The sequence below is a fragment of the Mandrillus leucophaeus genome, unplaced genomic scaffold (genome assembly GCF_000951045.1).
Source record: "Mandrillus leucophaeus isolate KB7577 unplaced genomic scaffold, Mleu.le_1.0 Scaffold1054, whole genome shotgun sequence".
Classification (NCBI taxonomy): Eukaryota; Metazoa; Chordata; class Mammalia; order Primates; family Cercopithecidae; genus Mandrillus; species Mandrillus leucophaeus.
The window spans coordinates 325,255-348,768 of record NW_012098699.1 but is presented as its reverse complement, the minus strand read 5'-3'; the positions used below and the strand labels follow the sequence as shown (position 1 = coordinate 348,768).

Genomic DNA, 23,514 nt, shown 5'->3' with positions numbered 1-23,514 from the left:
CCTGAAAATCAAGAGGTAGCGTAGAAGGGAGAGAATGGTGCTGAGGTGTCAACAGATAATCCAGTGTGCTCTCCAAAGAGCAACAGGAAGCTATTTGTACATTTCAAGGATACAGCGAATTTGATATGACTCATTCCTTTAAAAGAGAATTGATTAAAATACAGAGAATGAATTTTAGGAAGACAAGAATATCTGGGGCAATCTGTTTAGAGGCTATTTCATAGTCTAATATGGGCCATGATGGTGACAGTGAAGAGGAAGAAAAGTAGACAAATACAAGAAACATTTAGGCGGTAAAATGGATAGGACTGGATGTGTATGAGAGGGAGGTATCAGGGATGACCCAATGTTTCTGACTTACCCAACTGGATTGATAGCATTGCCATTCACTGAGGTAGGGGATGCTGAAGGAGGACTCGCCAGAAGAGTTCAGAGCTTCCTTGGGTATTATCTCTCCTCCTGGAGGTCTTAAATCTTTAGAAAGTAAACCCTTCATTATATATTTCACAGTACCCAGCACCAGGTCTTTCACATCATGGGTCTTCAGTAAGTAATTGCTGAATTAGAGAGTCATTATTGCATATCCAACAAGCAACTAGTGATGAGAAATGAATCCTTTATGACAAGAAAACACCACCAAACTCCTGTCCCAGCTGGGCTGGTCAAAGGCAGCAGCACTGAAAAGTTACAAACACAGCCAAAAAAAGTAGAAAAAGAAAGAATAAGACAACAAATCTCTGTGAGCAGATATATGTAGGCAATGATTATTCATCTGGACACTAATTCTGCCGGAAGGGTGGGGTGATCTTAAGTAATCATAGATGCAAAAAGGAACTAAGCAAAAGAAAAATGGTTTAGTTACCAAAGGAGAAGATCAGAGGCCTTATTATGTGACAGAAGTTATAACAATCAAAATTATGAAAGGCTTTTGTTTTATGTTGTGTCTAAGAAAGCACAGTCAGTAACTTAAAAAAAAAAGGAAAATAGAAAAAAGAGAAGACACATTAATATGGATATCATTATGCAGTATATAAATTTTTAAAGAGCAACACTAAATTATTTGAAGTGAAAGGAAGACTGAGGGGAAAGGCTGGAAATATGAAGAGAATAAGGCACATAAGTGAATAGAATCAAAGACAAAATGAATTAATGTAAAGTGTAAACTCACTGGATGAGAAGTAAAGGCCAAGATAAATTATAGGAGGTGAAAGAAGCAGCAGGAGCACAGGGAGGGAAGGCGAGAAACAAACACACTAAAATCAGATGAAAAAGCCAAGTGGAGCAATAGGGGCAGGTGAAAAAGATTAAAATTTTTTAAATCCTTTTTTTAAAAAAAAGCCAACCCTCCCACCCCCCCCACAGAATTGTTAGAAAAGAGGCAAGGAACCGACATCAGGCAAAGATGCATGCAGAGTCATTATGAAAACTAAATGTGTTTTCTGTTTAGTTTGGTTGCTTTGTGAATCTGGAACCATTTTGACATGTGGAAATATTCATTTTGATGTGCTTTAAGTGTATTGATTATGGTAATTGTTTTTTCTGTGTTAGTTGCAGTCCATTGCGATTTCCTATGGGCTACTGTAATTGTTTTTTAACCTGCTCTGTTGGCTAATTTGGCTTGGGGGTGTCCAGGTGACCTCTGCATGTCAGCCTAACTACAATTACAAGACAGATGTAGCAAAGTCCACTCAAAGAAGAGAAAGTTACAAAGGTGGGGTGTCTGCATGTACATCCCAGAAAGGAGTATCATGTAGGACTATGAGTGCTTACGAAAACATAAAAAGGAATATTTTTGTTTTTGCCACTCACTGATCCAGTGGCTTTCTACTCCAGGCTATGTGGAAGACAGCAGTGGTTATGGCCCTAACAGTTATTCTGTAGAATTTCCCACATTCACTTATTTTTTTTTTTTAACTTTTTATTTATTTATTTATTTTTTGAGACGGCTTTTCACGCTTGTTGCCCAGGCTGGAGTGCAATGGTGCAATCTCGGCTCATTGCAACCTCCGCCTCCCGGATTCAAGCGATTCTCCTGCCTCAGCCTCCCAAGTAGCTGGGATTACAGGCATGCACCACCACCCCCAGCTAATTACGTATTTTTAATAGAGACAGGGTTTCACCGTTGGTCAGGCTGGTCTCGAACTCCCGACCTCAGGTGACTCTCCCACCTTGCCCTCCCAAAGTGCTGGGATTACAAGCACGGGCCACTGTACCTGGTCAACATTCACTTATTGGCCTTAGAAGAAGAGAAACGCCTTCTGGGTCTGCTGTCATGGTCCTTACATTTTGCCTTTCCATTGATTGTTCTGTTCTTGTTTTCCTTAAATTAAAAGAGCTCTCAGAATTCCTGTAACATGCGATTTATGTTTTGGGATTACCTGATCAGATATGTGAACTGTCAGTTTCAAGTAAGGTTTCTATGCATATCAGGATCACTGCCCAGGTCTGTGACTATCTCTGGGATTATGCGTTCTTATTTGTGGTATGTCAGCTCTGAAAAAGGAAAATGATCCGGTGTGAAAAAAGTCAGTGTACCCCTCATCAGGGTTCTTTATAGTATCTTTATTTTACCATTTTGTCCTTCATCATGTCAGATATTAATGAATGTATATATATATAGAGAGAAATATCAATAGCAACCATTTATAGAGCCAATTACTATCAAGTAGTATACTTGTAATCCATGAAAGAGCCATATGAGGTAAGCTCCATCATGACCCTCACTTTACAGAGGAAACGAAGGCTTAGAAAGGTTAAGAAACTTGCCTATGATGTCTCACTACTTTTTTCACACGGGCAATATTGTTTCTTTGATTAAAAAAACCTCAGAGCACTGTATTACTTGTATTATCAAGTATAAACTCCCAGCCAAGCATTACATATATAAAATCGCCTGTTTTTTATCCCTCCATAAGTCTTCAGTATAAAATTTTCCTCATCAAGACTTCTCTATAATGGTTCATTCTTCCCTTATTTGATGTAATAAAGTTTGCAGTGTCATGATCTGACACTGCCAACTTTACATATGGGATTAAAGTCATGATAAAGTCATTCCCTATATTCTAATATTTTTGGTTTCACATCTTCATTTCTTAATAAAATGAAATATTACAGATAAAATTCAAGTCTCCTTTGTTCTTCAGATCTATTTCCTTCCCACTTTCTCTAGAAGCAGCTACAATTATAAATTTGGGGAGGAGCTTCCAGTATGTTTTTATGCTTATTACTACAGATATATTTCCATGTGCACTTATAAAATTTACATAAATGTCAATGTACTTCATGTTTTCTCCAACTTGCTTTTTGATAGCCATCTACACTGTACTTGTAGATTTTAAGTTCTCTGCAACATATTAATTGTCCTGTGATTGCAATGTACTTGAAAATGAAGCTTACTGCAAAAGAATATTGAATTACTCCCTATGTGACAGGGAGGAAAAACTCTTGCCTGAAGAACTTTCTGCCGCCTTTGATTTGAAGAGTGGGGTGGGGTGTCTTTCAAGTGTGAGCTGCAGTTCTGAGGTAAAAAGCATCTGGTCAGGCCTGGGATAATATGTGCTGACTGGGTGAGGGAATGAGGAGTAGTTTTAAAACACAATTGTGCCTAGAGCATATGCTATTTAAAATCCCATTCCTCCCTCCCAGCAAGATCCTGTTATTCTGGTGTTGATGGCTGTATTCCTCTGCTATGGAAAAAACACAACTAGAGTAGAGAAACATCTCTTTGGCTTTTGTCTGATCCATAGATAAAGACTTAGGTCTAAACATTCCCTCTATAGTTGGTGAACATTTGTTGAACACCAACAGTGAAATATTCACAGGAAATGCAGCTGCTTGCAATATCATTTCTGTCTCTAAGAAAGAGCCTTGCTGTGTTTTTCTGTCTGTCTTTTATTAAAGGTCCACACACGTTCCTGTTGGGGAGGATCAAGTCCAGCACATGGAACTAGTTCAGGACCTAGCAGAAGGTTTCAACAAGAAGTATGGGGAGTTCTTTCCAGTGCCCAAGTCCATTCTAAGTAAGTAACAAACTTATAATTGTTACATCAGGGTATATTCTAAAGAGAGGATTGGACAATAGACAGGCTTGGAACTTTCTTGGGACTAACCTCAGCTTTCTTGTAGACAGGATTCAGGATCTGTAACTAGAGTCCTCATTGTTTTCTCTAGTGTAGGACTAGTAAGTAGACCACATTGGATTACTGAAAAAGATGTTGGGTTATTGGAAAGGGTAACTAAAAATATTTTAAAAGTATGGAAGAGACAAAAAATTTAAAATAATAATATTTAAAAAGTAGTACATAATTTACAAAGTATAAACGGATGCTTCTTGACTTATAATTGGGTTACATCCTGATAAAGCCATTGTAAGTTGAAAACACTGTTAATCAAAAATGCATTTAACCCACCTAACCTACTGAACATCACAGCTCAGCCTAGCCACCTTCAGCATGCTCAAAACACTTACATTAGTCTATAATTGGGCAGAATCATCTAACACAAAGCCTATTTTACAACAAAGTATTGAATATCTCATGTAATTTATTGAATACTATACTGAAAGTGAAAAACAAAATGGTTGTGTGGGTATTTCAAGTACAGTTGCTTCTGAATGGATATCACTTTTATACCACTGTAAAGTTGAGAAATCATAATTCAAACCATTGCAAGTTGGGAACTGTCAGTATATACATCTTGGTGATTTGTTTGTTTTGTTTTTGTTTTGGGTATGTGTGTGTTGGTGTTTTTAACCTAGCATCCATGAAGAAGGTAAAATCCCTCCGTGATCCTTCTGCCAAAATGTCGAAATCAGACCCTGACAAACTGGCCACTGTCCGAATAACAGACAGCCCAGAGGAGATAGTGCAGAAATTCCGCAAGGCTGTGACGGACTTCACCTCGGAGGTCACCTATGACCCGGCTGGCCGCGCTGGCGTGTCCAACATGGTGGCAGTGCACGCCGCGGTGACGGGGCTGTCGGTGGAGGAAGTGGTGCGCCGCAGCGCGGGCATGGACACTGCTCACTACAAGCTGGCCGTGGCAGATGCTGTGATTGAGAAGTTTGCCCCAATTAAGCGTGAAATTGAAAAACTGAAGCTGGACAAGGACCATTTAGAGAAAGTTTTACAAATTGGATCAGCAAAAGCCAAAGAATTAGCATACCCTGTGTGCCAGGAGGTGAAGAAATTGGTAGGTTTTCTATAGGAAGTTTCAACGAACCACAGTAAGGCTTTTGCGCCTTGCACTCCATGCATTCTGATAACGGCAGCTTTCCTCACAAGACAAAGTTATAGTTTTGGGACATTTAATTTGGTATAGCTGATTATTGGCTTTATTTGATGAATATTGCTTTGTAGCTTTGAAATACGACAGTGTTCCAAACCCCATCAACAAAATGCTGTGAACAACAACAAAAATAAATAAATAAATAAATAAATAAATAAGGCATAGCTGTCTGAATCCCCAGTTACTGAGGCACACTCCTTGGCCTACACAAATGTGATTGAGGTAAGGAGTAATTTGGGAAATGGAGTGTCATTTGTGCTTCTTTCTGGAGTACTTAGTGTAACAGATGCACACTTTATCTACTTCAACCCTTTTATAAAGCAATATATAGAGTTCTTAGATGTTTAATCCTTGAGATGCCATTTGATCAGATGCTAATTTGTATTCAGATCTCATAAAAACAATTCCATTCTTATAGTTTGTCACTGAGATGGTGCCTGATTTAATATATTTAAGTTGATTAACTTGTTTTCCAAGAGATGACACCAACTGTTCCAGCAATAATTTGTTTTTTAATTCAGAGATATGGGATATGATCTTCTAAGGAGGTTGCATTATTTTGACTTGATTTATTTACTGTACAAGAGCCCAAGTCCCTGAATTATATTCTTAATAAGTACTTTCTTGCATTCATTTCAGTTTAGTCTCACCAACCCCCTATGAATTAGGAGAATTAGTGTCATTTTACACATGAGGAAAGTGAGGCTGAGAGAATCCAATTAGCTTGTACGATATCACTCCATAAGAGAAGCAAATCTGAGAGTAAAACTCTTACCCCTTATTCTTAAGAATAGTGCTTGTTTCATCAGTACCAAAAAATAAAAATGCTGAAAGGTAACATTTTTTAGACTCTAAACATTCTGATTTTGAAGGTGGGTATTGGAACGACTGATGACGTTTATATCATCAATTCAGCCAATAGATGCGAACTTAAAATCTGGATTCAGACAACCGTGGTCACATTTCCCCATCACAATCCCCAAGGCAGGTCCCAAGTTCTCTCCTCTATGCTTTTTGCAGAAACACTTTGAAATAGGTTCTGCCAGTCTACAACAGCAGTGAAGACTGATAAATCAGATATTCCCAATGACTGACAGCTTCTCATCTTGCCTCTACCTCAGTTAAGTAATGTCACCCTAAAACCTAGCTTTTCTGCACTTCTATTTCTGATACTTGAAAATGAAAATGATAATCCTGACTTATACAACAAGACCTGTTAGGAAGATCGATTTTGTGACAGAAATTGCTTATAAGTTTTTTGTCAGTAAGGACCATGATCACCATTTGTACATACCTAACTAGGTTGTTGAGCAAAGCATTTTTGCTCATGTTTCTTAAGGAAGTAGAGTGGTCCTCGTGTCAGAACACATGTAAATCCACAAAACACCACATCTCAGAATCCAAATTAAAAGATCCTTTTTAGGATTCTTGGAGCTAGCCTGGATCATGGGAAAAGGAAACATTTTGCCTTTTGTATCTGATATTGGAATGGGATGTCTATAAATCCTAGAACCTCTTTGAGCATATTTCTTACTAGCCTCTTTTTTTCCCCTTTAAAGGAAACTTTGAAAGGATTATGAATACTGGAAAATGACAAAATTAAAGGTAGATCTATTTGCCTTTTGTATCTTATATTGGAATGGGATGTCTATAAATCCTAGAACCTCTTTGAGCTATTTCTTACAGGCCTCTTTTTTTCCCCTTTAAAGGAAACTTTGAAAGGATTATGAATACTGGAAAATGACAAAACTAAAGGTAGATCTATCAAGCCAATTATCTGTTTATCTGTTTGTGTGGTTTTTTACCCCCTTGCAATACCTTTCCTCCAAAAAACTAAGGCACTATGGAAAGAATCTCAGAGGAGAAAAACAAATAACTTGTGATAACTTCCAGGGACCAAAGTCTATGCATTGGTGAGGGTGGACTTGTTTGCAACCTGTTGTTTTTTTTTTAAGTGACCGAACTGTTCAGGTCCAAACTTGGCCCATAATTATTAAGAGAATCTTGCCTGGTTAATCAGTATTAATCAGGATTCTTCAGAGAAACAGAACCAATAGGATATATATCTGTATATTAGAGGATTTATTATGGGGATTAGCTCACCCAATTATGAACGCTGAGAAGTTCCATGATAGGCTATGTGCAAGCTGGACCCATGAGAGATGATGGTGTGATGCAGTCCAAGTCCTCAGGCTGGAGAACCAGGGGAACCAATGACGTAACTGTCAGTCCAAGGCTGAAGGCTTGAGAACCTGGGGGCCACTGTAAGTCCCACAGTCTGAAGGCCTGAGAACCAGGAGCTCTACTAAAAATACAAAAAAAAAAAAAAAATTAGCCGAGCGTGGTGGGGGGTACCGAGATCATGCCACTGCACTCCAGCCTGGGCGACAGAGCGAGACTCCATCTCAAAAAAAAAAAAAAAAAAAATTATCCATCACACCCAGTGATCTCAGGAAGTTGATTAAAGAGCCAAGCATAGAATCTAGATCTATTTTCACATCCCTTCCACCTATCATTTACAGGACCTTCACAATCTTTCTAATGGACATGAAAAATTGGAGAGAAACTTAATTTTTATTTTTTCCTGTATGTTTTGTAGAAAGTTGAAATGGTAAAAAATATTTCAGATGGTAATAATAATGGTCATGTAACTTGGTGCTCTGAAATCCTGCTTCAAACCCACTTTGACACAACACAGTAGGGGTGTCTTGCCCTTTGTAGGTGACTCATAAACATTTATCAAAAGTACATGTCAGAAAATGGGCTAGAGATTTCTAATAAAGCTGAATTTTTTTTTTTGCAAATGCCCTCCTGATGTACACCATCAAGATGCTTATAATAACACTATTGAGTTCTCATTGTTTATCAGGCACCACACTAAATGGCTTATAACAGTGTTTTTCCAAGTGTGGTCCCCAGATCGGCAACATGAGCATCACCTGGGAACTCATTAGGAATGCAGATTATCTGACTCTACCTCAGACCTATTGAATAAAAAACCTGGAGGATGAACCCAGCAATTGGTGTCTTCGCCTTCCAGGTGATACTGATACATGCTGAACTTTGAGAACCATCGCTTTATTTGCATTCTCTAATTTAATCTATAAGCCAATAAAGTAGATACTGTTATCAACCTCAGATTGCGAAAGTTGAAACTGAGGAGGCATGGGAGGCTGCGTTACTTGCTTAAAGTAGTTCTACTTCTAAAGGGAAGATTGTGGTTTCAAATCCAGGTCACCTAATCCAGAGCCACACTAGGCCACAGTGACCTGTATAGGTCTTTTGGTATGTATGGGGGCAACAGTGTCCAATATAGTATGTGTCCATTTAAACTGAAATAATTAAATTTTAAAAATTCCTTCCTTAGCAGCACTTTCAAGTGCCCCATGGCTTCATGTGGTTTATGCTTACCATAGTGAATAAATACAGATGGAGAACACTTCTGTCATAGAACCATCTATGGATACTGCTTCTTCAGTATTCCGTTTACTGGTTTTGCTTAATAATAGGTCAAATATTTAAAGTTCAGGACTCTCCCTAGAGAGTTATTCAACTGGGCAATTCACGAAGATAGTAAAAGGATTACTTGAGAATGACCATATAGTTTGCCAAAGAATATTAAATAATAAGAGCTATTCCAATATGTATTATATACTTGCCATATGCTGAGCACTTTATAAGTGTATTTATGTTCAATATCTTATTTCATGTTTATGTCAGCTCTATAAGATAGGAACTATTAATACCAGTTTTTAAAGTAACATTCAGCAACTTGCCAAAAGTAACATATTTATTATGAGTCTCTAGCTTCTCCTAATTAAGAATGAAGAAATATCCCTTAACTATTATGCCCAAGGGAGTAGTCTGCCGCTTTTCATTGAGTCTAGAATCTTCTCCAAGTACTTGTGATACTCTCTTGTGTGTCCCATGATATTCTTAGCCCTCACTTCTCCCTCCTTGCCTCCTTTCCCCCTCCCCTCTCCTTACTTTAATGCTGTTATAATTATTCCCCGAAAAGTTCTTCATTTGTACACACAGCAGTCTTTAGTTTGCTTTCGAATGCAGCCTTTGATTTCTTTCAGTTCACCCTGTCAAGTACTATGTGCCTCTGTTACAAGTTAAAGGAAATAATTGTGCATGTGAAATTCTTGGTCTCTTTTTCTTTAACACAAGGACTCTGTCTGTGTTCTCATCGACTGTGTGTCCTCCCTATGTGATCAACATTCTCTTTTCAGTCTGTCAACTGGGTGCATCTTTTGAAATGTTTTGGCTGGGAAGAGTCAATCCCTCCCTGAGACTGAGCTGAAAACAAATTGCCTATCACTAGCACTTAACACTTTCAAACCACCCCCTTTAAGAAGAACAACCTGGAGGCTTTACTGTTAATCATTTTAAGTCCTCATATGTTAACTCTCAAGAATTCTGTTATATTGGCCAGGCAGGGATTCTCTTCTTTCTCTAGGCAGGAAACTGGGTTTCAGAGCTATAGTGACTTTATCCTTAGATAGGTAATTCAACATTATGACAAATTTTTGGTAGGCACTGAGGAAATGCAATATGATTACAGTTTAGAGGAAGACACACAGAGATACCAGCTAGCAACTGCTGGGTGTGCCTGGGAATGAGTAATTCACAAGAATGTTCAAGGAAGGAATATGATTGATATAGGACAGGAGACAGGGCTTTTCAATAAAAAAGTAGGGCACAGAAACATGAGCGCATTTAGGGAAAAGCAAATTCATACAATATGTGGACAAAATTAGATGGAAATATTAAGTTGAGTCATATGAAATTATAATATTTGATTATTATTTTTTACCCAAAACACTGGCAGTTCCATGTGGATTCACCTAATATACTCAGTGAACAAGCATTTGTGGAGTGCCTGTTTTGCAGGTACAGTCCAAGCACCAAGAATTAGAAATGACACACAGTCTCTACCCTCAGGCTCCTTGTCTATGTGGAGATGGACATGGAAAGCCAGTGAGAGGTCGAATAGGAATTATAACCAAAGTCTTCTGAGTCTTGTCCCTCTCCTGTGCATTAGCTGTGGCATTTACTCTTAATTATTTGGAATGTGGCCTCTAGATGTCACAATCACTTAGTAGTCCTTGAATAAATAAAATATTTAATATTTGATATAACCATGTTGGCTCTATGGAATGCAAACTCATTTTATAATACGCCCTCCTCACTTCTACCCACCTATGCACATAGTAAAGCAGACCCATAGTCATCCTTTTCTTCTAAGTGTTTCTAAAAATCAAATGATGTGACTTTATATGACTCTAAGATAAAATGGTCTGATTTTACAGATTTCCCTTTTTGTGAGTAATATAAAAATACAGGCTCTTCCTGGGAAGAAAGCCATGTCTCATTTCCTATCTGTAAATGCAGTGCTGAAGAAGTGCTACGTGCTTGGCCTTTACCACCAGATCTCCCCACACCAGCCTGTTCTGTAGGGAAACCCATTGAGAACAATTGTCAGTTCCAGTAAATAGGTTGTTCAGCGAGTTCCCTGAATTTGCAGTAGCCTCCCCCAAAAAGAGGCTTCTGTAACGATATTTTTGGTTTTAATGAGTGACTGTGTGGCTTATTCAGACATGACTGTGGGAACCAGCCCTGGGGAGAGAAGCGTTCCCACCATGAACCAGACGGCTAGTGAGCAGGAAAGGTGTTGTTCCTCAGCAATATTCCAGAAGAAAGTTCCTGAACTGAAGGAGGAGGTGAGTACTCATGAGGATGAAGGCCACAAAATTATTTTATTATAGTTTCCTCTCTGGGGCCCCTTATAGAAAAATTAACAAATAGAATTTCTGAGGTTGGTGATTCCTCAGTAAATTATTATTATTTCATTTTTTCTGTGCCTTCCTTTTCTACTTGCTGTTTTCTAGTCATCTTTAAAGCTCCTCAAACTCAGCACAAAGACAAAGAATTCCCTGGTGATTAGTGTGCATCCACATTTATGCATAATGGTCATTTGCTTTTGCCTCTGGGGCATCCTGAATTCATCTCCTCCCCCTTCCCTGTATCTAGGTTGATGCCCAATTCAGCTACTGCTGCCGTTTCTCTTATCTATTGCTTTTTCTGCTTTTTACTAAACAAACAAAACAAACCCCTTCCTGAGCCCTTTTCAACTTTGGCACTCTTCTAGCTTGGTGCTTCAGAACTCCCGCCCATGCTGTTGTTGCTGTTTGTCACGTGTAAAATGTTCCTGTCAAGCTTTTCCCTGCCTCCCATGTAGGTTACATTACTCTCTTCCATGGTCTCCCTTGATGTCTAACACCACACACTTATATTGTAAATGAGTGTCTCTTGTGCTCTTCCTCTCCTCCTGCTATTCTGCAAAACCTACCACCGTGTGTCTCACTCTTACCCACTGTCAGTCCCATTGTTCTTTCCGCCCCAGCCACTATCGAGACTTCCATTCTGGACTTCCATGCATTTCTCACACCTACAACTTCATATATTCACCAAACCATGTGTTCCTCCATGCTCCTCTAGTGAGGACAGGACATTCTCATGCTCCTTTGATATGCTGGCATATTGACATGTTGAAATAAAGGAAAGGGTCTTGCATTTAGATCCATATTAATACCAAATTAACAACATCTGTATTAAGCGTAATTGCTTCCCTATCTCAATTTCCCCCCAAAATATGTACAAATACATAGAGAACCCTTATTGTATTTATTACTCAGATTTTTGTCACTTTGCACATATATTTGCCATAAAGTTTTTGTGACAGAGACTGCCAACTATCCGCCAGTATCCAGTCTCTTTTTCCTCCTTTTGAAGTGGAAGAGTTCCCTGATACCTCTCGCAGGATGTGTGACAGGGGTGTGGCTCACCTGTTCGGTCACCTTACTGCTCAAATCCCTAGCCAGAGTGGGAGCATACGGATGGGCACGTGCAGGGCCCAGGGAGAGCGCTTTTGGGTCTGGCCCCACATTAGTATCTAGGGGTGGGTACCTGCAACCCCAGTACTACAAAGCTCTTTCAGCTTTGCCATTACAGACAGCTTGAATGTTAATCAGCTCAGTGGACCTGCTGCCTTTTTGCAAGGGCAGAGGGCCAGTGTGACAGCCTTCTTTATCCCAAGCTCTTGCCCAGTGTCCTGGAAGAATCAGATCACACACAAACTTAAGGATGAATGCAAGATTTTATTGACTGGTGGAGGTGGCTCTCAGTGAGATAGATGGGGAGCTGGAAGAAGGGGATGGAATGGGAAGGTGATCTTCCTCTGGAGTTGGGCCGCCCAGCAGCTGGACTCCTTTCTGACTGCCCCCAGCTGAACTTCTCTTGGCATTCAGATGTTCCTCCTCTTCTCTTTTTCTCTGCCACGTTGTTCCACCGTCCATCATCTGGTCTGCTGGCTTGCTGGTCTGTCCCTGGAGCCTGGGATTCAGGGCTTATATGGGTGCAGGACAGGGGGCATGGCAGACCAAAAGGCAACTTTTGGGGCATAAAAACAGGAATGCCTATTCTCATTTAGGGCTGCAGGATCCAGGCTTGAGGCTAGGGCCTTTGCAGGGAGATCATCCTCTTCTATCCAGTATTTCGCTGTGTCCTGTCCATATCACTTTTTAGTAATGGAACCCTCACTCTGAATTTTAGCAGAGCACATAGCCCAAGGTAGAGACTAAATTTCCCACCCTACCCCTACAGCAAAGTATGGGCCTGTAAATTAGTTCTAGCCAATGGGATATGAGCAAAAGTGATGTGTGTAATTTCAAAGTCACATCTTTTTTAAAGCAAAGTGTTCTTCTTTGCCCACACATCCTGGAACAGCATGTTTGACCTATTGCTGGAAACCAGAAAGGAAAGGTAGAGTCAACCCCTCAGCCTGGGTTTCTGGACTCAGCAAGCACAGCTACCTTTCTACCCCGGACTACTCACCTATCTCTGGACTGTTGTGTGATAAATCACTTTTATCATATTTAAGCTATTTTGTCTTGGGATCTCTGAGTTCCAGTACTTTAGGTACTACCCCAACTAATATACTAATCTTACTAGACTCTTTGTCTAATGTCTTCCTTTCAAGTAGGTTGCTTCAGTTCAATGCAACCAACATTTTGTGAAAGCCTTCTATATGCTGAGGCAGCAAGTGGTTCTCCAGATATGGTTCCCAGACAAGCAGCATCAGAGTCTCCTGGGAACTCATTAGACATGCATATCCGCAGACTCCGCCCCACACCTACTGAATGAGAAGCTCCAGGAGTAGGGCTCAGTAATCAATTTTAATAAACCCTTCAGGTGATCTAGATGTACAGATGTTTGAGAATCACTGTACTGGGGTGAAGTGAGTCGGGAGCAAGAGGTGGTTGGGGGCAAAGCTAAAAATGAATAAAAACTAGCTTCTGTCCTGAAGGAGTTTACATTGGAGAGAGCTACAGATAGACAATGTTATGAAGACAAAATTATTGTCTTAACTTTCTATTTCCTGCTTCCCTTTTTCATCAGATTAACTCATGATAATTTAGCCTAGATTGTTTTAGTTTTTATATGTGATTATTTATAAACAGCCTAAAATTTTAGGCCATTTGGGTCTATGCAAATCCTAAAAGGGGAAATAATTGAAGTTACATTGGTAGATAGGGTGAATAGAGATTAGATCACCAATATTCAAATCTTAGAATCAATGAGGATTTACTGAAACTAAGAATGGGGTGTTATTTTTTACAGTGGGTAGTAAAATTACAGTACTTATTACCTTGTAAAGGGTTATATGGCCTAGAAATAAAAACAGTTGAGCATGGATTAGATTTATGAGGGAGAAAGTCATAAAATTCCAATAAGCATGAGTTAGGAATGTTCAAATTATTTCTGAAAATGTCTGACATCAATATCGTAGAAGGAAACTACCATCTTTGCTGTCACCACCTCTTATTATAATCTTCAGTGTTCAGAACACTAGTCTAGACCAGACTAAACCAATGTGGTATTGGTTGTGGGCTGGCAAGTAGACTGTGTGAGAATAAAGACTCTTGTACCTAATGTGTTTTGTATAAAACCTGTGCACACTTCAGATTTGAAAGGTAGAGAAAATAAGGGAGACAATGGATGCAACTCATAAAAGAAAATAATTATGATTTGAGATTAAAGCCAGTTTGCCATTATTCTTACTAACAAGAGACAACCGAGATAATTGAAATCTGTAGATAATCTAAAACCTAAGTAAAATATTATTATTACTATACACAGCAAACTAACCTACTGTCTTTGGCATAGGAGCCAAATACTTTGGACAGTGCTAACACGATGAAGAAGAATTAGCACATTCAAAATCTAGCCAAACTTGGAACTTCAGTGAATCTATAATAGGTTCTTTGTCATAATGAAGACATGGCAGTTAGCATTGCCCTACTTCCCCCAAATTATGTGACTCTTTAAAAAAAGGGTTGAATTTCCCCACCTGCTGTTAGAAACACAAAAGTCTTTCTGCATAGCTGCTAAAAAGTATTTTAGCTTTGGCTCATACATTTTTTAAAATCTTGCAGTGTCTTTAAACTACTATCAGTTTGGTAAGATACAGCCACTTTATCTCTTTTTCTCTCTTCTTTTTTCTTTTAAGAATTCTTCATCCGTCTTCTTTCCAAAAATACTGCAAGTCAAGATTTCAATTCCAAATAATTTGGAATCAAAAGTATTCAACAGCCTGGAGGCAAATGAGGTTTTTATTGCATTTTTATTGAGAGCAAATTGAACTGTGTGGGCAGGCTAGAGAGGGTCTCCTCTGTAAGGCTTCAGCATGCCCCACTGTTGCACCCAGCAAAGACTCATGTTACAAGAATTACATCTGTGATCTGCTTTTATTGACTGGCTGGGCCCAACAGGCCCCTGGGCATTGCCAGACAAGTTAATTCCTTCTTGAGCCTGAGGAACCTTCCACAGGAGGGTTTACATGGCTCCCACAGGTCTCTGTCTTTCTTCTTATAACTTTCAAATATTTTCCTAATATGAAGAAGTGTTTGGTAAACTATAACCGTATTTCATCTTCACAAACCTCTATAATACATAAGAATTACTGTCCCCATTTTACAGACAAGTTTTCCCTGAGTACTTTGTTACCAACTTATATTTTTTTTGCAGTTGAAATTTGTACCATAAATTACTATCCTTTATAAAAACTCTTATGTGTTCTTATTTGTAAGTGTCTTGGAATATATATTGTTGCAAAAAGATTGAGGGCTTTTATGCATGTTTTTGTTTTTGCAAATTACTCCAATATGAATCACAACACTGAGCACAGAGTAAATGCTACCTTAGTGCTTACTGATGGAAAACAACCCTGATAAGAGAGAGGTTAGAGGCTACACATTCAAATGGCTTCACGGGAGAGGTAAGTATGTAAATCCATTAGATCATTTTACAAATACTTATTCAGTGCTTATTATATGCCATGCACTGTTCTAGTCACTGGGTGTACAGCAGTGAACAAAAAAAGACAAAAATCCCTGCCCTCTTTGAATTGACATTGTAGTGGTGAGATACAGACCATAAACCAGCCAGGAAAGGCAGGTTACCAGGTGATGAGTGCTATGTAGAAATAGAAAAAAAATGGAGATGGAGCATTATGAACTGAATTGTATTCTCCCCAAATTTACATATTGAGGTCCTCGTCCCCAGGATGTCAGAATGTGACTCTTTTGGAAGATGGGTGCCTTAAAGAGATAATTAAGTTAAAATGAGACCATTAGGGTATATCCTAACCCAATTGGATTTATAAGCAGAGGGGATTAGGACACACAGACAGACACCAGGAGAAAAGACCATGCGGGGACATGGCATGAGGGTGGCCATCCACAAAGTCAAGAAGAGCGGCCTCAGAAGAAGTGAAACCTACCAGACCTTAATCTCAGCATTCTAGCCTCCACAACTGTGAGAAAATAAATTTCTGTTTAAGACATGAGTCTGTGGTATTTCATTATGGCAGCCCTACCAAACGAATACAGGGTGCTTGTTTTAATAGAGTTTCAAAGGATGGTTTCATTTAAGCAGAAGACTGAATGAAGTGAGAAATAAAGCAATGTGATAAGTGAGGGAAAACCAGTCCAGGCAGAGGGAACATCAAATGCAAAGGTCTTGAAGCAGAAGCATGCTTGACTTGTTTAAAGAGCAGCAAGGAGACCAATGTGGCTAGAGTCAGGTAAATGAGAGGGAAAGTGGTAGAGAGGTCAGAATGTTGATGGGGTCAAAATGTTGATGGGGGTCAAGGCTTTCCAGGCCATGGTAAGGATTTTGGCTTTTACTCTAGGGAAGTGGGATTGGGAAGTCATTGTGGGTTTAAGTCATAAAAGGTTCATGTTCGCTATTATGTTAAGAAATAGACTACAGGGGTCAGAGATGGATGTGGGAAGACTAGTTAGGTGACTATTTTAATCGACCATGCAGAAGGGAAGGCTTGGAGTAGAATAATAGAGATGGAAGTGGTAAGGCATGGTAAGATTTGGGATACCTTTTAAGGTAGAGCTGACAAAATTTGCTGATTGGTTGTGATATTTGAGAGAAAAAAATAAGTCAATGATAATTTAAAGGTTTTTGACATGAGAAGTTAAAAGAATAGATTTTCCATTTACTGAGATGGGAAAGACTGTAGAAGGAACAGATATGGACAGGTTAGGAGTTTGGTTTTGGACATTTGGAGATATTAATTCATTAGTTGTCTGCTTGAAAGTAGAAGTTAGCCAGGCATGGTAGCTCACATCTGTAATCCCAGTGCTTTGTGAAGCCAAGGAAGGGAAGTTTCTTGAGCCCTGGAGTTTGAGACCAGCCTGAGCAGCATAGTGAGACCCCCATCTCTATAAAAAATAAAATAAAAAAATAAAGTAGCCAGGCATGGTGGCACATGCCTGTAGGCCCAGCTACTCAGGAGGCCTAAGTGGGAGGATCAATTGAGCCTGGGAGGTTGAGGCTGCAGTGAGCCATGATTGTGCCTCTGCACTCCAGCCTGGGCAAGAGTAAGAGCCTGTCTTAAAATATAATTAATATAAATAAAAGTAGAAGTCAGAGAGTGGTCCAGGCTAATTAATGAATGATTTTCAAAGTCATTAATATATAGATAGAATTTAAAGTCAAGAGTCTTGATGAAATCTCTAAATGAGTGAGCATGGACCGGGAAAAGAGGAGGTCCAAAGATTGATCCTGTTTAGAGATAGAGAAATGAGAAAACATGCAGCAAAGAGCCTGAGGAAAGAAGCACAATATGACAAAAGGAAAAGCAGGGTAGAGCTTTGATTGCCCTGAAAGCCATGTAGAAAAGCTGTCTTCAGGAAAAAGACTAGTCTATGTCAAGTACGGTGAGGACTGAAAAAGGATCACTGGATTTAGCAATGTGTGGGTCATTGGTGACCTTGATTAAAGGAGTTTGGGTGGATAGAGGGGTAAAAAGTCTACCTGAATATATTTAAAAGGAAATGGAAGGAGAAAAATAGGAGACAGTGTTCTTAACAACCCTTTCGAGGACTACTGCTGTAAAAGGAAGCAGAAAAATGCAATAGTATGACAGTGATATGGAATCAAAAGAGGGTTTTGTTACTGTCTTAGTTCATTTTTTGTTGCTATTACAGAATACCCAAGACAGGGTAATTCATAATAAAACAGGTTTATGTAGCTCATAGTTCTAGAGGCTGGGAAGTTCATGATGAGGTAGCCGCATTTGGCAGCTTTTGGTGAGGGCCTCATTCATGTCATGTCAAAACATGGTGGAGAAATGGAAAAGGAATTGGGCTTGTGGAAAAAAGGACAAAGCATTAGAGGCCACCTCACTTTATAACAACCCACTCTTCTCTCTCAGGAGCTAATCCATTCCTGCAAAAACTAATCCATTCCAAAAAACAAAACAAACAAAAAAACAAAAACAAAAAACACTCTTGTCTGGCAAGAAAGACATTAATCTGCCTTAAATACTTAATCATGTCTTGAAGGCCCCAACTCCTAACACCATTACGTTGGCAATTAAATTTCATCGTGAGTTTAGGAGGGAAGAAACCACATCAAAACCATAGCAGTTACTTTTTAGAATGAGAAAAATAATTGCATATTTGGATGGGAATGATCCAGTAGAGAGGGAGAATTTGATGACTGAGAAGTTAGAGAGGACAATTACTGAAGGAATGTCCTTGAGTAAGTATGAAGGAATGGGATCCAACCTGTTCACATGTAGACAGGATTTAGATGGGAGACCAAAGAAGAGAGAAGGAAGATATATAGACACAGAAGCAGATGGATTTTTACATGTGGTTAAAAAAAAAAAAAGCAAGAAGAAGTTCTCTTTGTTGCTTCAATTTTGTCAGTGAAATAGGAATCAAGGTCCTCAGCAGAGGATTGAGATGAGGGAGGATGTGTTGGAAGTTTAAGGAGAGAGGAGTAGGAGGTGTGAAATAGTCATCTAGGGAAGAGGGAAATGTAGTAGAACTGCCAGGCAACATTTAAGGGCTCTCTTGAGGCTAAGGGACATGAATTCACAATGAGAGCAGTCAGCACAGTTGATTGTTTTGTTCCAACCACATTCCACTGTGTGGGTGTAGGCGGAGACAGAACGTAGATAGAAGTGGATTTAACCTAGAGCTGGGCTTCGCCAGGTGATCACAACAATGGACAAAGAGGTAAAGGACCTGAGTACATATGCCGGATGCCAGGGTGTGAGTAAGGGTCATGGCATTCACACAGGGCAAGGCGGGAGGTGAGGATGTGAGGGGTGTGGAGATGTAGAACGATGATAAAAATCAGTTGATTGAAGGTCCTGGTGGTGTCAACAAATTGAGGGAGTGAACTGGAAAGACAGGCAATGTGGGTCAGAGCTTGAAATTAAGATTATGGGGGTTCAACTCTTGGTAATGACAAAGATCAAGATATGGCTCAAGGAATGACTGTTGATATAGAGTGGAAAACATAATCCCTGGAAGAGAGGTGGTCAAGAGTCTAGGGTATTATAAAGATCATTTACTTCAATGTGAAACCACAAAAACTACGCTGGGAGAAGCACTAGAGACAATGATAATGATCCAGGAATAAAGTCTTCAAGAAATGAGGGGGAGTGGTCTTGAGAGTCTGTAGACTGATAGCATCATTTCCAAAACCTGGGGCAGCAGGGAAATTAGGGAGGAGAAAGGGATAATGACCTGGAAGTATCAATAAGGAGCAAAGAGGACAATTTCTTTACCACCAGCTGCCAGTATTGTGTGTAGGCTGGAGCACAAGATTCCCCACAATTCCAGCACCAGCTAGGTAGCAGGCCTGAGCTGTGTCATGAGTGTGGAGTTTTCCTGTGGTCAGTACTTTGGAAGATTATGTTGGGGGCATTCAGAAACCTGTGGTTGGCCATGGGGCTGTAATTCCTAAACCACAAATGCTCTTTCATCATTGAAGTCATCAGTAAACTTTCATAATTCCACTGTTTAGCCCTACTAGTCTGATTTCTAGTCAAACACATTCATTTTTGTTTTTGTTGTTGTTGTTGTTGTTGTTGTATTTGAGAGGGAAGATGAGTAAGGAAGGGACTCACAGCTAATTTAATTATTCTTGAGAACTTCCTTAGAATATCTCAGAAACTTCCAGATAGGGCTGCTGTCCTAGAACAAGCTCTCTCTCAAATAAGGAGACCCGGAATATCTGGGAGTCCCCAGGCAGACAAAATGCCTCTAGGAATCTGCTCTGATTTCCTTTAGCAGCTTTGTTCCCAAGGTCTGCAACCACTGGATGTGGTTGGGACTGGCCCACAGTTGCTTTAGGCCACCATTTTGCTTGCTGTGTGTTCCACCTCAGTAATACCACTAAAATGACACCATTTCTCTAAGCAAAGATGCTATTCTGCTCTGGATACTCCCAGTTTTTAGAGTTAATTCCTCAGCATGAGCAGCTTTGATTTCCCAGAGCGCACCCACATTAGCCAGCAAGAAGAAAAGAGCGTTGAAGTAAGTGATGATGCAGAATCCCTCAAGTCATTTCCAAAAGAGGCATTCCAGAAATGTTTTGAGCAATCATTTATATAAGATATAGAATCCCAAGGTAATTTCTTAGAGGAACAACTCTCATTCGTTATAAATTGTGGCATTTTAAAAGATACATCAGCCCCATTACTGTCTACACAATTTCAATCCTTTAATTCTTTAAAATTTCTTACCTTCTCAAAAGAAAGAGCCCTGCCTAGTGACAGCTGCTATTCACCATTACAGGTAGCATGTATGGCTGAGACAGAAAATACTTCTGATTTTGTGGATTTTGGATCAAACCCAGCATTATGTGCCTTCTAATTTAGTCAACATTCAATTCAGCTATAGGGGGGTTTTAACATGCTAAAGCAGAAATGTAATAAATAATCAAAAGGTGAACTAGTCATTGCTAAGAAGGCCAGCATTCCATATTACACTTTACATCCTAGGTGCAAGGTGCTATTGAGATGGCAATTCAAGAACGCAGAAGTCATTATAGTTGGAAAGCCATAACTTGATCTCCAGTGCCTATGTTTGTGATGGGGAAATTTTCAACAAAAAACAAAAAGGAGGGGAAAATAGAATGCTCCTTGAAAACATATTCTATGTCTTATTACACAGTCTGGCACAGGCACATAAGACCACATAATGCCTTGGCTCCTATGGGAAAATCCAATTGATTGGCATTCCTTTTCCAAAAACATAAACTTCTGTGAAGATATATTAAGGCTGTCTCTTTCCTGATTCTCTCTGACCAAGTAGAATACATTTATAGGAAAGGGTATCATGGATGTGCTTGGAATAAGGCCAAACTAGTGCCTAAGTGGATAGAACCTCTGTGATGATCTCATTAGCATCCACACGAACTGACTGCTAACCAGTCATCATGGCTTATAACAGTGCAGCTCAACTCATCCCCTTTTCTATGCTCTCATATCCTAATAAGGTAAGATCAGGAGGGAAAAGTGGTAGTTCTGGAGAGAATGTGGGCAGGAAGAGATATGACCCAATCAAAGGAGAAGTCTGAACAGAAATTTTCCCACCCTTGGACCACTATTACCCATCTACAGGGATACTTGGCACTATCCAAGGGGATATCTGCACATTAACTTCCACTTAACATGTTCCATCATAAGCTGAATCTTCCCCTTCACCATACTCTAAGATGATTAATCAATGTACCCAGCAATATGCAAGATGTTGTATATCATGAAAGTATTAACATTGAGTCTCTGATCTCATGTTACAGTTCAGTTGGGGAGACAAAATTTAAACTGATTAAACATAGTCCCTCACAATTTAGCAGAAATGGTCTTGCTTTGCAGGACACACATTAGTGCAAAAAACTTGTCATTTTTTAACTAAATGGAGTTAAATTTCCAATCGTGTTTGTGCTCCTTTGCTTTACATTTCTCAAACATTCAACCAACACTTATTTGTTGCTTACTGTGTGTTATAAGCAAGGCATTGTACTGAACTCAGGAAAAACCATGGTAAACACGGCAATATTCCAAGGATATTAGTACTGATTAGTAACCCCCCACACCAAATTCAGTGTGGCATTCTAAACAAATACTTTTTTAAAATATGATTTTAATTTTAATCTTCTCTTTCCCCTCCTGGTGTGCATTTTCAATCCTAGTACAAAAGCACTGAAAGTATTTTGGTGGAGTGACGTACCAAAAAACAAACAAACAAAGTTTGCAGTGTAAAAGAAGAAATGGTATTAGCACTCTCTTCTGCCCCTGGAAACATGAGGACTCTCTGACTGCTCTAGGGGTTCCTGTTCTTTTGGAAGCCCTCAGCTGGTCTTCAGCAGCAATGATGACATTAAGGAAAATTGCATTCTGCTGCAGAATTCAGTCCCTTCATCTTTCTCCTTTCTCTAGAGCATGAAGCTAGGGGCCCATAAAGGATCTAATATCAAAAGGAAGAGGGTAATACCACTACATGGAGAAGAAAAAAAATAATTACCAAATTTCCTGAATAGTAAACAGCTTTAAAAAAGAAGAAAAAGCTGAACCCTTTGATAGCTTGGCCCTTGGTCTGCCCGTGAATGCCTTAAGGATTATATCATCAGACTGACTCCAGCAGCCCGCGCTATTGTTTCAGAAAGAGGAAACTAGAAAGAAGGGGAAAAAAGGAAGAAAAGGGGATGGGTGGGAGCATGTCTGCCTTTTGGGGAGGAGAGCGTTTGATTTTGGAAGTGCAGTTATCAAATGTAAGGCTAGAAAGACAAATTGAACAAATTCTCAGTGTCTGTGGGCAGGAGGTTTCTGGGGCCATTTTTTCCTTTTTTGGGGATTAACATAGCCTTTGGATTCAATAACTTTTCTATCACAGATGACATTAGCTCCGAAGAGAAATAAAGCGACCTGAGATTGCTCAGAAATGTTATTCCTGAAAACCATCACCTGGGGGCAGTCTTGGGACTGTTAATTTCCTCGGCCTCACTGGTAGATAATTCACTACTTTTTTTCCACGATGTACTGTTTCTTTATCTGTGGTTGAGGAGTGAGAAAAACGGGCAAGGGAAGAGGAGGCTTAGGCACTAGACCTTTCAGTCTCCTCAACCAGCCAGGAGGCGACCCCATGTGAATTCGCAGGACGTTCTTGAAGTCACAGAAGTTTTCCTTTGGAGCTCTGAAACGGAGAGCCTCAAAAGCTGGAGGCGGAGGGGTGAGGCCATACACACTAACAGGTCCACCGACGCTAAAGATCTCCGCGCCGGATGAGATCGAGAAGCCGGGATTCCCTGGTCCAGAGAACTAAAGGAGGTCCCACCTCCACCCCCACCCCGCACCACTGCACACACACGCCCGGGAGTTCCGGGCCCGCCGCGCCGGGCCAGCCCCTCTGTTCCGAGACCCTTGTCTCCCGCCCACTACCCCGCGGAGCCTTGTCAGCAAAGGAAGGCAGGGCGTGGCCCCTACTAGGCAGCTCACGGATTCCGGTTGAGGAAACCGCGGCTTCGGCGCCCAGGCCTCCCGTAGGTCTAGCTGCGGCCACAGTTATAAGCTCTGGTTCACAACCAAGAGCGCTCCGTGGTTCTCTCCGGGTGCGTTTCCCGGCCCGAATCTGGGCATCCCCGGGGACCTCTCCTGGGGGTGAACCAGAGCCCTCCCTGGGCTGGGTGGGGGCCGCCGGGCTGCCAGGCGCGTGGCAGCGAAGCTGGATCTGGGCTCACTGTCCGCACCCTGAGCAGTCAGGCCCACCAGGTTACCTGAACCCTTCGTGGTGGTTCCCGTTCAAAATTAACATAGAGAGCCCCTGTTACCTTCGCGTGCCAGCGGAT

General features: G+C 40.3%; 1 protein-coding gene across 3 annotated transcripts in view; it reads left to right on the top strand.

The window, feature by feature from the left end:
- WARS2 (tryptophanyl tRNA synthetase 2, mitochondrial) overlaps nucleotides 1–6,901 on the top strand; it is a 111,306-nt gene extending 104,405 nt beyond the window's left edge. For 2 of the 3 annotated variants that reach the window (XM_011982190.1, XM_011982187.1), the window contains exons 5-6: nucleotides 3,901–4,019; nucleotides 4,757–6,901. In XM_011982190.1, coding sequence (XP_011837580.1) covers nucleotides 3,901–4,019; nucleotides 4,757–5,205 — 568 coding nt within the window. In that variant the 3' untranslated portion in view covers nucleotides 5,206–6,901. Of the gene's footprint in view, nucleotides 1–3,900; nucleotides 4,020–4,727 lie in introns of all 3 variants that reach the window. The other variant, XM_011982196.1, reaches the window with a different exon arrangement.
- The last annotated feature ends 16,613 nt before the right edge of the window (nucleotides 6,902–23,514 follow it).